This window comes from Mustela erminea, chromosome 19 (assembly GCF_009829155.1).
Source record: "Mustela erminea isolate mMusErm1 chromosome 19, mMusErm1.Pri, whole genome shotgun sequence".
Lineage (NCBI taxonomy): Eukaryota > Metazoa > Chordata > Mammalia > Carnivora > Mustelidae > Mustela > Mustela erminea.
In genome coordinates this window covers 44,430,119-44,444,006 of record NC_045632.1, presented here as the reverse complement: position 1 = coordinate 44,444,006, position 13,888 = coordinate 44,430,119, and the positions used below count along the sequence as shown (strand labels likewise).

The 13,888-nt window shown below is 44.5% G+C and overlaps 1 protein-coding gene across 2 annotated transcripts in view; it reads right to left on the bottom strand.

Moving 5' to 3' along the window:
* NFAT5 (nuclear factor of activated T cells 5) overlaps positions 1–1,648 on the bottom strand; it is a 114,544-nt gene extending 112,896 nt beyond the window's left edge. For both annotated transcript variants that reach the window (XM_032326476.1, XM_032326477.1), the window contains exon 1: positions 1,224–1,648. In XM_032326476.1, the coding sequence (XP_032182367.1) occupies positions 1,224–1,296 (73 nt within the window). In that variant the 5' untranslated portion in view covers positions 1,297–1,648. The remainder of the gene's footprint in view (positions 1–1,223) is intronic.
* Positions 1,649–13,888: the final 12,240 nt, after the last annotated feature.

Below are 13,888 nucleotides of genomic sequence, written 5' to 3'. Positions count from 1 at the left end.
TTCGCTTAAACAATTAACATTTACTAATGTGAAGCTGAGGTCCCCCTTTCTGGAGGGGGTAGAATCAGCGGATGGATACATCATACCCAAACAGAAGAAACGCTGGATTGCTCAGGAAGGAGGTTCACAACGGCACATAATTTCTTTTAATATGGTGAAATGAGTAGCTAATAACCCATCTACGTCTTTTGCCCCTCCCAGGGGTTTAAAAAGTGGTGAAGAGTGTAGTGGGAGCGTTCTGGTTTGATGCCCCTTGCACAGGGAACCTGTTCTAACACATTCTTGTGGAGCCCAGTATAGGAATTTAAACCCGGTAGAGATCAACTCAAGTGTTCATATCGTAGATCCCGGGAATCCCCTTTAGGCCCTGGCCAAAAGAGTTTAAAAACGGGAATCTCTGTCCAATGCCCCCTCCCTGCAAGGAGTCCTGGAACGGCAACGAAAGAGAAAATTCTCAAAGGACAGCGTCAGTGCCTGAGCTGGTACCCCTGGGACAGGAGAGGAATAAAACTAATCCAGAGAGAGCACTCCTATCTTTGTAAAAAGAGAGGAAGATGTAAGTCATTAGAATGCCACAGAGGTGGAAAGAGAGAAAAACAGAAAATTCGGGCCCATTCCAGCAATAAGATGACGAGGAAAGGAAGAACGCCTGGTCGAGGGGGGCCGTCCCAACAAGGGGAGGGAGTGGACTAGGCCGGAGGGAGCGGGGGGTAGAACCACGGCGCACAAACAACCTGAAGGGGGGAGAAAAATGGTGCCCCTGCACCCAGAAGCGGCTCCGAGCCAAGCCGCCCGTTTGGGGGCAACTTTGCTGGGGAGGATGGCCCTGGTAGGGGGGCCGCGGCGCACCGATCGCAGCGGCCCCGGCACGCTGGGGCCCAGTCTGGGGGAGGGGGGAATCCCTGAGCGGGGGAGGCCGGGACCAGCCGCTCGAGGAGTGTGGCGGGGCCGGACACGCCGAGGGACTCTCAGAGCGACTGGTGCCGCAGAGACCCGGGGCCGACGGCAATTGGGCTCCGTGCGGCCGGCGGCTCCGCGGGGGAGGGGCCGCCACTCCTCCTCCCCGGCCCCTTCCACCATCACCCGACACCATCAGCCTCTCCCCACCCCCCTCAAAACAGGCCCGACCGGCCCGGGCTTGCCCTCACCCCCGACGGGGACCCCTCTGGTTCCCCCGGGCCGGGCCTCCCCGCCCCCACGCCCCAGCCCCCAGCCTGACTCACCTCGCGAGTACAGGGACTTGGGCGATTCCAGGTCTAGGTCCGCGCTGAGCAATGAGATGAAGTCCGAGGGCATCGCAGCTCGACCCAGCCCGGCCCGAGGGCAGCGGGAGGGGGGGGAGCGGCGGTGGCGGCGGCACCTCCTCTCCGGGACCGCGGGCACCGAACCGGGGGCGGCGAGGCGAGGGCGGCTGCTGCTGCCTCCTCCTCGAGGGCAGTGACTTCCACCGGGCCGAGGACCGAGGAAACGGCAGCGAGGCGGAGGGGAAACTCCACGGGGACTAATTCCCGGCGAGCCAGGAGGGGGGTTCAGGGCGGGGAAAGGGAAGGGGGGGAGAGCCAACGGGTCCGTTTCGTGCTTCTCCTCAGCGAAAACTGACGGTCGCCGCCACCGCCGCTGCCGCTGACAGGAATCTGAGCCCCGCCCCCCGCGGGGCACTGCGCAGGCGCGGAGGGGGGCGCCCCAAAGCCTGGAAGAGCTAGGGCGGCCGCCGGAGGGCGGGGAGACGCGCCAAGGAACAGCATCAACAAGGGCTTCGCTTCCTGCCGCCGCGGCCGCGGCTGCTGTTTCCCAGCCGGGAAAGGGCCCCGCCAGCAGGGAGGGAGGCAGGGAGGTGTCCGCGCCTGGGGCCCCGGGGAGGGAAAAGGTATTTGCGCCGACCTCGTGGCGGCGAGCCCGAGGCGGCCGGCCCAGCGCCGAGCTGAGCTCAGGAGGAGACGGACCTGAGGGAGCCGAGGTGACTGCCGGACGGGAAGGACCCCAGAGTTGGGTACGGCCGGCCTGGGCGGACTGGCTTGGGGTCTCGCAGGGGAATGGAGTTTCGTCTCTTGGACAACCACCAGTCCTTTAGGGTTTCATAGGAGTCTTCACCTTGAGTTGGCCCAGGGACTGTCAAGCTCATTTCTTAATTAGGAAATGACAGACCATATCTAAAAACCTCGAGTTATTGGTTGTTTTTAATTAAAGTACCTTCTTCGTCCTTTCCCGTCCCCAGTTTTGTCTCCCCTCCCCCATCCTTTAGAGGCTGAAAATTCGAAACAAAACATAAAACCAACTTTCTGATTGTGCTGGGTGGCCGGGTTTATTCGGAGTAGGAGATAAAAGGCTATTTAAAAATTGGATCCTATGAATCCACCTGGTTGTTCTAAAGGAAAAAGGAAAGAAGCACAGCTAAACACCACTCTTCCAAAACCCTTTTACTTTTTTACCTTTGGATTAGGCGAGGATGGAGGAAAAACACATTTAATTGAGTTTCTTCTATTATGTTCATGGGGCCAAAAGTTTCCGTTGCAAAAACTGAAAATCCTCACCTACACCGCAGACCGTTTCCTGACTCTATTATAATAGACTTCTGAGAAATTTTTAATCAAGTTATTAAAATATCAATTGGAGTGCAGGGTATGCATCTTGGGAAATAATTTTAATCTTGTGTGGAATACTGATGCCAGCAATCTCTGGGCAACGTTTTTAAGCTATTAGATTTGGGGTGCCTGGGTACTCAGTCGCTAAGCGTCTGGCTTTCGGCTCAGGTCATGATCTCAGGGTCCTGGGATTGAGCCCGGAATCTGACTCCCCGCTAGGCGGGAAGCCTGCTTCTCCCTCTCCCATTCCCCCTGCCTGTGTTCCTGCTCCCACTGTCTTTATCTCTGTCAAATAAATAAATTAAATATTTAAAATAAAAAACTATTAGATATGGTTTTAGTTTTGTTACTTTATCTACACAGATAGTTACAAATCATAAAAATTTACTCTTGTGTATTTCATATATATTATATAGATATACATATATAACTGGTATATATACAAGTTATAAGTATATATATACAAGTATATATAATCCAAGTATATTTACAAGTGTACACACATACACACACATATATATACAAGTTATATCTATCTATATATGATGTATCTATCTATACAATTTATAGAGCCTTTTCCCTAGGAAGTTGGGCCGTTCATCTGGACTTGGGAGTCCTGGAGATGGGGAAGAAACTCTCAGTGAAGGAAGTCCCAGTGCAGGTGTCTCTGGGGTGGGGCTCTTTGTAAAGCTTTACCTGCAGACCTAGAATTTAAACTTGTGTCATCAGAGTCTATCTTTCCATCTGAACATCGGATTCGGGTTGCCCAATTATCTTCACTGCATTCTGTGCAGTAATGAATCAACCCTGTGAGCATTTTCTTCCTGTCAGAGGTAAGAAAGCTTTTCAGAGCCATCCCAAGATGGCAAAGCAGAACAGGAAACTACTCTCAAATCTCCATTGCCACTATATGCTGTTGCAACAAGTCCCAAGGGAAGTCCCTTCATAACTCGTAAGAGCCTAACTCATTTGAGAGGAAGATTCAGTCAAGTTGCCCAACAGGCCAAGGCCTTGGCCAAAGCTTTTGAATTGGAGCAAACACCTGATGGAGACCCACACCCCCCCACACACACTCTCCAGCCATTAGTCAATACAAAACGTGAGGAGAGGAAATTGCGACTTACCAGGCAGAACCCCAATACTAAAAAGTTGGGTGCATCACTCTGATATATCCCTTTGCCCCAGACCTATGTAATCATGCAACAAACTTAGGATATAGGAAATCCCCAGTGCTGTTCTGACCCTCATTAACAAGTCAAGAATTGGCAAGGCCTCTTCCTTCCCCTTTCCCTCAACACTTCTCTGCCCTTTTTTGCCTTTCCCAACCCCCTTCCACAAGTGCTTTGTTGTTTATGTTAATCAGATTTCCCCTGGCTTGGTAAAAACCTGTAAAGAGGGGGGCCCCCAAGTGTGACTTGACCCAGACTGAATTCTCCTGGATGGATTCTTTAGACTCGGGCCTCACCCCATCAGGCCTTGCATCAATCATTGATTATATCTCAATGAATATTTGAAAATTCAGTGTTCCTCTCACTTCCTTTTACAGAAATACATTTTTTGAAAAACTGTTTAGATGGGTAGTTTTCATGGCCATGCTTTGCAACAGCATGGAGACCTAGATTTCTCGTGTTATCCTTAAAATTTCAGCGGCTAAAAACACAAATTCATTAGTAAACATGTGTGCTCTGCTCTGATCACAAAAGATAAGACCGGCCTGACATTCAGTTACTAAAAATAACTATCCGATCAGTAAATTACATGCTATCCCCATTTCCAAGGATATTCCCTCTGTAGTCATTAATGTCTCTTTACTTCTCCTTCTATTCAATCTTTGAAAGAATCTCATGTTTTATATTTCAAAAACCACCCATTCCTCAAATATACACCTTCATAAAACTTTGTGCACAATAAAAAGTAAAGCTTTAAGCGTGTAAAATTTGTAAATTTCCTCTCATTGAAAATTACAATAGGATTATGGAACAAAACTTAAAGCAGATTTAGTAGTTTGTAGAATTCCTTTATATCGCTTCCCAGTCATCATATCACATTCCCAAGTTACTTGATTAAAATTTCACAAGAACCCAGATTCAACTACAAGGTTGTATAGATTATGCAATAGAGTGGCAGTATTTATACTTGGTGGTGTGTTCTTTAACCCCTCCTGGACCTGTTTAGGCACTTAGTGAATTGTGTTGCTGGATCTACTCTAAATGAAAGAGGTTCAAATATCAACCACTGAAAAGGAATTAAATAAACTCATACAGAACAGAGGAATGCGTTGTCACAAGATAATCTTTGTCATTGTAATACAATTAAGGCTGTTAAAATAATTTTGGTCACATGGATATTGTAAAGAAACTGCTAAACAAACACAAGCTCTGAAAGGAAAATTTCCAGAGCAGTTCAAGTCATCGACAAGAAAAAATTTTAGACCAAAAATGATCTCTGCTCCACCTTGGGTGCACTCCTTAATAATAATGGAGAATTGGTGGTGGTGGGACATAGCGATGAGTGCATTTGTGCTGAAACTGTAAACAAAGTTTTATTTGATTATGATTATGTGTCGATTTTCACCCTTAGAACATGTTCTAGCAAGTATTTCTCTTTTTAAAAATATTTTATTTGTTTATTTGACAGAGAGAGATACAGTGAGAGAGGGAACACAAGCAGTGGGGAGTGGGAGAGGGAGAAGCAGGCTTTCCGCTGAGCAGGGAGCCCGACACGGGGCTCCATTCCAGGACCCTGGGATCATGACCTGGGTCAAGGCAGACCCTTAACACTGAGCCACCCAGGTGCCCCTCTAGCAAATATTTCTGAAGGCGAAATTAGTTTTGATAGTTTTGCCATTGGATTCAGAACATTCTCACTCCTTACATCTTTCACTGCCCGAATCTGGTAATCAGGCATCTAATTCACTTTGATGAAGTACTTCTGTACTTTATGACTGGGTCGGAGTCAGAGTTGTCATCCAGAGTCTTGGACCAGTTCAGTCTCTTAAGATCTAGAATAGTTGCAAGTCCTGAGCTACAGAGCCATCAGCTTGAATTGCGAGAACTTGGTGAACAGTGGAGAAAGGAGAGAAATTTTAATGGGAAATTAGAAACCCCTGACCCCATTAAACCAAGAAAGGAAGGAGAATGTCTCTAGGTCATCCCAACAGTAGTCAGGTTGGACTCATGTAAACTGCATTCAAGTCCTTATTCATACTAGCTTTGACACCATCATGTTTGCTAAGATGCTCTTTCCACATCTAATCATAACGTGAATAATCTAGTAGCCTCACCTCCGCTGTGATATTAGTTTGACCAAGAGTATGAGTTAGAAATGGTTTTACAGGGCTACCTGTGTGGCTCAGCTGGTGGAGCGTCCAGTCTGACACTTGGTTTTGGCTCCCGTTGTGATCTTGGGGTCATGGGATGGAGCCCTGTATCAGCTCAGCAGGGAGTATGCTTGAGGTTCTCTCCATCCCTCTCCCTCTGTTCCTTACCCCATGCTCTCTCTAAAAAATAAATAAAATCTTTAAAAATTTTTTATTTATTTTAGAGAGAGAGAGACAGAAATAGTGAGAGCACCAGTGGTGAGGAGAGGGAGAAGCAGGCTCCCCACTGAGCAGGGAGCCCAATGCAAGACTCCATCCCAGGATCCCGGGATCATGACCTGAGCTGAAGGTAGATGCTGAACCAGCTGAGCCACCCAGGCACCCCTAAATAAATCTTTTTTTTTTTTTAATTGTTTTACAGTTTCCTATTACCTTCATTCTTAACTCAGGGAGCTTTTTTTTTTTTTTTTTTTTTTAAGATTTATTTGAGAAAATGAGAGAACACACATGTACACACACTGGGAAGAGCAGAGAGAATCCCAAGTAAACTCTGGCCTCAGGACAGAGCCCTAGTCGGGGCTTGATCTCACACCCCTGAGATCACAACCTAAGCTGAAATCAAAAGTCAGGTGCTTAATTGTCTGAGCCACCCAGGTGCTCCTTAATTTAGGGAGTTTTTTAACCTGAAGTCCATGGATTTCTTTCAAGGGATCTGTGATCTCTTTAAACTTGTATATAGATTTTTGCAAGCTTGTATCTACATGCACTTTTCTCCAAAGGATGAAAGTCTTGGAGTGCTGGGGTGCCTGGGTGGCTCAGTCCACGGAGCATGGGGCTCTCCCCCCCCCCTTAAGACTATATTTATTTATTTGAGAGAGAGATTGGGGGAGGAGGAGAGATAGGGACAAGCTGAATCCACGCTGAGCACAAATCCTGATGAGGTGCTCAACAATCACACTTCCCTGAAATCATGACCTGAGCTGAAATCAAGAGTTGGAGCTTAACTGACGGAGTCACCCAGGCACCCCACATAAGGGTCTTGATGTCGAGGTTGTGCGTTTGAGCCCCACATTGGGGTAGAGATAACTAAAAAATAAAATCTTTAAAAATTATTTTAAAAAGCCACAAAGGAGGGGTGCCTGGGTGGCTCAGTGGGTTTAATCCTCTGCCTTTGGCTCAGGTCATGATCCCAGGGTCCTGGGATCGAGCGGGCTCTCTGCTCAGTAGAGAGCCTGCTTCCCTTCCTCTCTCTGCCTGCTTCTCTGCCCTACTTGTGATCTCCGTCAAATGGATAATAAAATCTTTAAAAACAACAACCACCACCACCACAAAGGATGAAAGTCTTTAACTTTCATAAGATTTCCGGAAAAAAAAAAAAAATCCATTACCCAGAGAAGATGAAAAAAAACAATTCCTCTATATGAAACAAATCAACTCTTCCCTCTTTCCACAAATGGGCTCTAGAAACTATGCTAGGTGCAGGAAATACAAAGCTCTTACGAAGATGAATATAAGAAGTCAACTGTCAGCCTGATGTGGGAGACGGCCTTTAAACAAACACACAATGCATTGTGACAGGGGCTATGCTAGAGTTTTGTGCAGGTACTAGAAACCAATTACCTTTCATTTTATTAGTAAGCTGACAGAGGGAAGAGGAAGGAATGCCATCTGACACACATCACTTTCTTCTCTGCCCCTTATACCCCCACAGGTGATATCTCTTCACACCAACCACAATTTCCTACAGTGCCTAAGAGAGGCTAGACAGTTGCAGGGCAAAGTCCTGACATACAATTGTTTACATTGTGAAGCATCTCAGCTATTATGTGTTGATACAAATATTTCAAGAAATACCTGGGCTTCATTGGACTTTGTCAGTGGATTGTCAAAAAAACACTGAGTATCTTTCTTTCTTCAGCTTTGCTGAGGATTATGGCTGACTATTTAGGTTAGGGATGCAACGATAAATTAATTGAAATGGTCATCCACCACTAAGCCCAGAACTGAAGGGTGAAGTTGAAGTTCTTGGATAAATTAGACTGACTTTAGAAATGACATATTCCACCTGAGAAGCATTTGTTTCAGCTGAATAAGGAAATGGGGACCGTTCCAAACATGGGAAGAGGCATGCGAGGGATCTGCCCACATCTGTTAGAAGCTAATTATAAGACACGAGGCTTAGAAACAATACTCATTTATGTATTCATTCACTTTCTCTGTCCGCAAAGAATCTTGTTTTTCCTTCAGAGTCCAGCTCAGATTTTACCTCTCTGAATTCACCCTGAACCTTTCTAAGCAATATGGATTATTCTCTGGGTTTCTATAACATTTCATCCAAAATGTTAGTAGAGCAATCACAACAATGAATTCCAGTTCATGGGTCTCTCTCTAATATATTGTGAACACTTAGTTGTATAGTCTTTGACAAGGTCGAAAAACATAAAACACATCTTTGTCTTAAATAACTTCTGATTGATTTCGAGCACATCACTTTAGCACCCACAAGGAATGAAACAAAACCTCTATTATGCCATTTGTTGATATTGTACTAGGAATTTGACATCCGGTACAGATTAATAGAATAAAAGAAGAAACTGGAATGTTAAGACAAGGTTAGAGGGGAAAGACCACAAATAAGGATTTTGTTCTTTATTCTGTAGGCACTGGGGAGGTATTGAAGGTTTTGGAGGAGGGGGATGATGAGACCAGAGCTTTTTTTTTTTTTTTTTTTAAAGATTTTATTTATTTATTTCACAGACAGAGATCACAAGTAGGCAGAGAGGCAGGCAGAGAGAGAGAGAGAGAGAGAGAGAGAAGCAGGCTTCCTGCGGAGCAGAGAGCCCGATGCGGGGCTCAATCCCAGGACCCTGAGATCATGACCCGAGCCGAAGGCAGCAGCCCAAACCACTGAGCCACCCAGGCGCCCCAAGACCAGAGCTTTTTTTAAAGAAAGTAACAGAGACAGCAGTGTGGAGAGTAAATTGGCAGCTGAAAGCTCAGAAAGAAAGCCCAGCAAAGGCCAATGAGGCCCTGAAGGGTAAAGGCTGAAAACGTGGAAAGGAGGAGTTGTTTATGCAAGACATTGTGGAAGTAGAATCAAAAGAACTCAGATATTGCTTAAATGTTGAGAGTGAGAAAAAAGTATGAGAATAGTTAAGAAAAGGAGATAGTGAGAGAAGTTTGAAACATCATCAACAGGATCTTCATCGTTGGAGTTCAGTAGTTTAATGTGCTAAAAAAAAAAAAAAATACTTGGGGCGCCTGGGTGGCTCAGTGGGTTAAAGCCTCTGCCTTCAGCTCAGGTCATGGTCTCAGGGTCCTGGGATCGAGCCCCTCATCGGGCTCTCTGCTCAGCAGGGAGCCTGCTTTCCTCCTCTCTCTCTGCCTGCCTCTCTGCCTACTTGTGATCTCTGTCAAATAAATAAATAAAATCTTAAAAAAAAAGATTAAAAAAAAAATACTTAACAGATAAGCAAACACCACTTAAACATGAATCACCCAGGAGACTTTATACTTTGGTACATGGAGCAGCAAAATCTCTGACTAGAAAAGGAATTATCCTAGATTTAGTTTTTACCAGTAGGAAAGCCAAGTAAACATAACTTGCTGAATCTCAGGGAAAGAGTAAAGGGATAAGAAGCAAATCTGCATGGGCACGTGTTCCCGGGGTTCACTCCAAATATACTGGAGTATTAACATATAAGCTTTTAAATGTTTATTTTCATAGTAACTAAATATGGAAGAATTTCAAGAATTCTAAAGGTTAACAATTCTTCCAAAAAAGAAAAAAGAAAAAGAGCCTGTAGAGATAAAAACAGCCCTAACGTCTTTAAAGAGCTTCAATTTGCAAACCTTCCACTCGTGGAAGTCTTGGGTAATAATGGACCTAAGGTTTACTCTGTAAGGCCTGGACCAAGGACCAGAGCATTTAAAAACCAGGTATAAAACCGACTGAGGGAACTCTGAACTTCCCCCTGACCACCTGAGCAGGAACCACAAGGAACACGTAGCTGGTCTGCCCTTTGTAGTTAGTTAGTTAGTCTAGTTTAGTTTATTTAAGTGATCTCTACACCCAATGTGGGGCTCAAACTCACCCACCCTGAGATCAAGAGCTCCATGAACTACTGACTGAGCTAGCCAGGCACCCCTGCCCTTGGCAGTTATTAAATAAATATGCTTTGGGGCTGTAGGAGGAATATGATAAAGGGAAATCCAAAAAGAAACATTCAGCAAGAGAAAAACGCAAGAAAAGAGCTGATGCAGTTGCTCCAGTAGGCCTCCCTCTGGAAGCAAACCGGAAAATGTAATCGGTAGAGTGGCTCACGAGCAGCTCCACCCCGGCCCCCCAAATCCAACTTGGTCTGCAGTACTGAGGGCCATCTTTGAATACGATGCCCAGTGAATTTTAATTTTTTCTTGGTAGATGTGGTATTGTCTCTATCACATTTATATAGCTTGGTGGTCAACAGCTACCGAAGCAGTATATAATCATTTATATGATCCAAGGAAATATCTGCTAGATCTGTATTTCTCATGGATGTTGCATGTACCTATTTTTGTTAAATCCGACACTACTCAATGAAGTAGGAAATGAATGGACTTGAAAAACAGGAGTCCTAAGTTCTAGATCTAGGCACTGAGGCTACTAGGATGTCCACTGCTGGAATGTCCAGCAGGTAGTCCTTTCTTCAGGGAATAGTTTGTGTCTTCCCTCTGGACTTAATCCTGGGTGAGGTTAGGCAAGAGCTGCTGGCTTCCCCTTGTCCCAAAGAGGATAAGAGCCCGTCTGGAGCGGAGGGAGCCGAGGGAGCAAAGGAAGCACTGCCAAAAGATAGAGAGAAAAACCCAGAATCTGAAGAAAAAAAAAAAAATCATTTGAGTCTCTGGAGGAGGCCACACTGGCCTTCAGTGATCTGAAATGATCAGTTCTTTTCCCTGCTTAAGAGGTTTGGGATTGGGTTTTCTGTCCCTTCAAAGTAAGGAAATCTTAACTTGACATAACCTGCCCGGGGTTATGGAACTTTCTTGGACCTTTGTCTCCTCTCTGTGAAATAAGTGGGTTAGATTATTTATCAGGCAGGCATTGTGTCTGGCTGCTAGCAACAAACTTAGAGGTTTTAGTTTTCTCCTACGAGAAACCTGGATTAGGCAATCCAGGCTAATCTCAAAGACCCACAATGCCATTAGGCACACAGACTTTCAAGGTGGCCCTTGTTCTCATGCCTATGAGATGTCACCTCTAAGCAACCTGTTTGCATTCTAGGTCAGAGGAAGAAAGAAGGGTAAAGAGGCACCTGGGTGGGTCAATCAGTTGGAGGTCGGCCTTCAACTCAGGTCATGATCTCAGGGTATTGGGATCAAGCCCCATGTGTCGGGCTCCAGCTCAGTGTGGGGGGTAGGGGAGGACTCTGCTTCTCCCTCTTCTCCCTCTCCCTCTGCCCTCCTACACCCCCACTTGTGCTTGCTCTCTCTCTCTCTCTCGCAAATAAATAAATAAAATCTTTTAAAAGAAAGAAGAGTAAAGGGCAAAAGGGTCAATTCTGGTCCCTGTAAGACCCACACAGTGGCTTCTATTTACATGTCATTGGCCAGGACTATATCACATGATCACTCCATCTGAAAGGCTGGGAAATGTGTGGGGTTTTTTTAGACATGTACATTGATGCCCTGAACACAATTAAGGGTCAGTTGGCAAGGAAGAGGGGTAGAACAGATGTTGGGTAAACAATTTCAGTATCTGCTGCAGACTGCAAAAGGTAACCTCCCTCTTTTTAATTCTGTCATCCTGATCTTTTTTCTCTTTTGGTTTACCTCATCTTTTTAAAAAAGATTTTACTTACTTATTTATTTATTTATTGACAGAGAGGGAGAGAGACACAGCGAGAGAGGGAACACAAGCAGGGGGAGTGGGAGAGGGAGAAGCAGGCTTCCCACTGAGCAGGGAGCCCAACGCAGGGCTCGATCCCAGGACCCTGGGATCATGACCTGAGCTGAAGGCAGATGCTTAACAACTGAGCCACCCAGGCATCCCTACCTAATCTTTTCTTAATGAAAAGAGTTAAATGTTTTCTGGGAAGTAAGCACATTTTTAAAATCTCAAATTTTGAAGAAGTAGAGGTCCATCTCATAAAAGAATGATAATAGGTACATATGAGATACCAGGTTATTAATCAAAAGCACTTCACATTAATTAATCTCATTAATCCCAACTGTCCTTATCCCTTCCTTCACTGAACTAAGTTGCCTGTTCTTTCTTTCTCACTTCCAGCGCTTCTCAGATGATTTCATATCCTCATCTTTTATCTTCCCGAGTAAGTTGTAAACTAGGAAAGAGCAGAGCCTGACACTTAGCACAATGCTAGATTTGTAGTGGACAATCGAGAATGGTCATGCAGCTGAATGAATGAAGGAATAATTGAAATCTGAATTTCTATATATTTTCTCTCTTCAGAGCTCTGTCCTCAGTGCTTGCTAACTGACTGCACCTCAGAGTCATTGCCAAGGCAATTTGTATCCTAGGCAGAAGGGTTTAGAAAGCCTTGTATTTTCTACCTCTAAGTCCACGCCACCCCTACATATTCAGCTTGCTGTGGGAGGGAGCACCAGACCACTCCTTCACCTAGCTGCTTCACTGAGGCCCCTTCCCATTTTAACTGATTAAAGGTCTTACCTTCAGGAAATTCTTAGGTTTAAATTAAATTCCTTGCAAGCCATTTCCTCTTCCTTTGCTAAGCTGACAGAACACAGCAAGTAACATGTTTGTCGATGTTTATAAAGGCCTGAGTAGGTTTTCTTTTTTAATAAAATTTACGTGGGTGTTTGATGCAGCAAAAGCAATGCATTCCTTGTAGAAACTACAAATAATAGCTGAAAATATAAGTAAGAAGGTAATAAATAAGAATTATTCAAAAACTTGGGGTGTCTGGCTGGCTGAGTTGGAAGAACACAAAACTCTTGTCAGGGTTCTGAGTTCAAGCCCCATATCTGGTACAATGTTAAATAAATGTTAAAAAAAAATTATTAAAAAAACTCATAAGCCACCACAGAGAGAAGATCATTTAGTATCTATCTTTCTGGAAATTTTTAAATGTATCTTTACCTTGTATATACAAAAATTGACTACACTATGTATTGTTATCCTGCATTGCTGATGTAACTGTGAACATCAATACACATGAAGTAAATATTCTTTTTCCTTTTTAAAGATTTTACCTATTTATTTGAGAGAGACCGAGACCAAGGGAGGGGGGGCAAGGGCAAAGGGAGTGGGAAAAGCAGACTCCCTGCTGAGCATGGAGCCTGGATTGACTCTGGGGCCTCAATCCCAGGACCCTGAGATCACAACCTGAAGCAAGTCAGCCATTTAACCAACTCAACCACCTGGGCACCCCCATATCAGTAAATATTCTTAATAATGTTTATATGGCAGAAGAGTATTCCATTATAGAATATATCTTAACTTACTAACCAGTCCACTAGTTTTGGCATTTAATTTGTTTCCTTTTTTGAAAACCTTTGTAAATACCACTGAAATGAACATCCTCACAGCTAATCTGTGCTTTTAGCATTTTCTTAATTATTTCCTCTGGATATACCCTTAGTAAGTTTTAGTTTTGATGAGCAGTAAGGAGAAATGATGTATGAAATGAAGGAGACTGGAAGCAAGGCCAGAGAGGATCTTTAGCCTTGTTTTAGGACTGAAAATGTGTTTGGCTTGCAGGTTCCAGGGCTTACTCAGCATAACATAATGCAACAATTTTAAAATATATTCTTGTGGCACAACACCTGGGAATCTGAGCTCTCTGCAGAATGCTGCAGCAACGTAGATAAAGGAAACTTAAAGCACAAAACATATAACCTCATGCTACATCAGATACCTTCCTCTTCCAGCATCTAGTACAGACAGACATGAGGTATCCATTTCAGAAAAACACATCAGAGAGAAATTGAATTAAGAAAGTTGGCATATTAATTAATAATTTTTCTA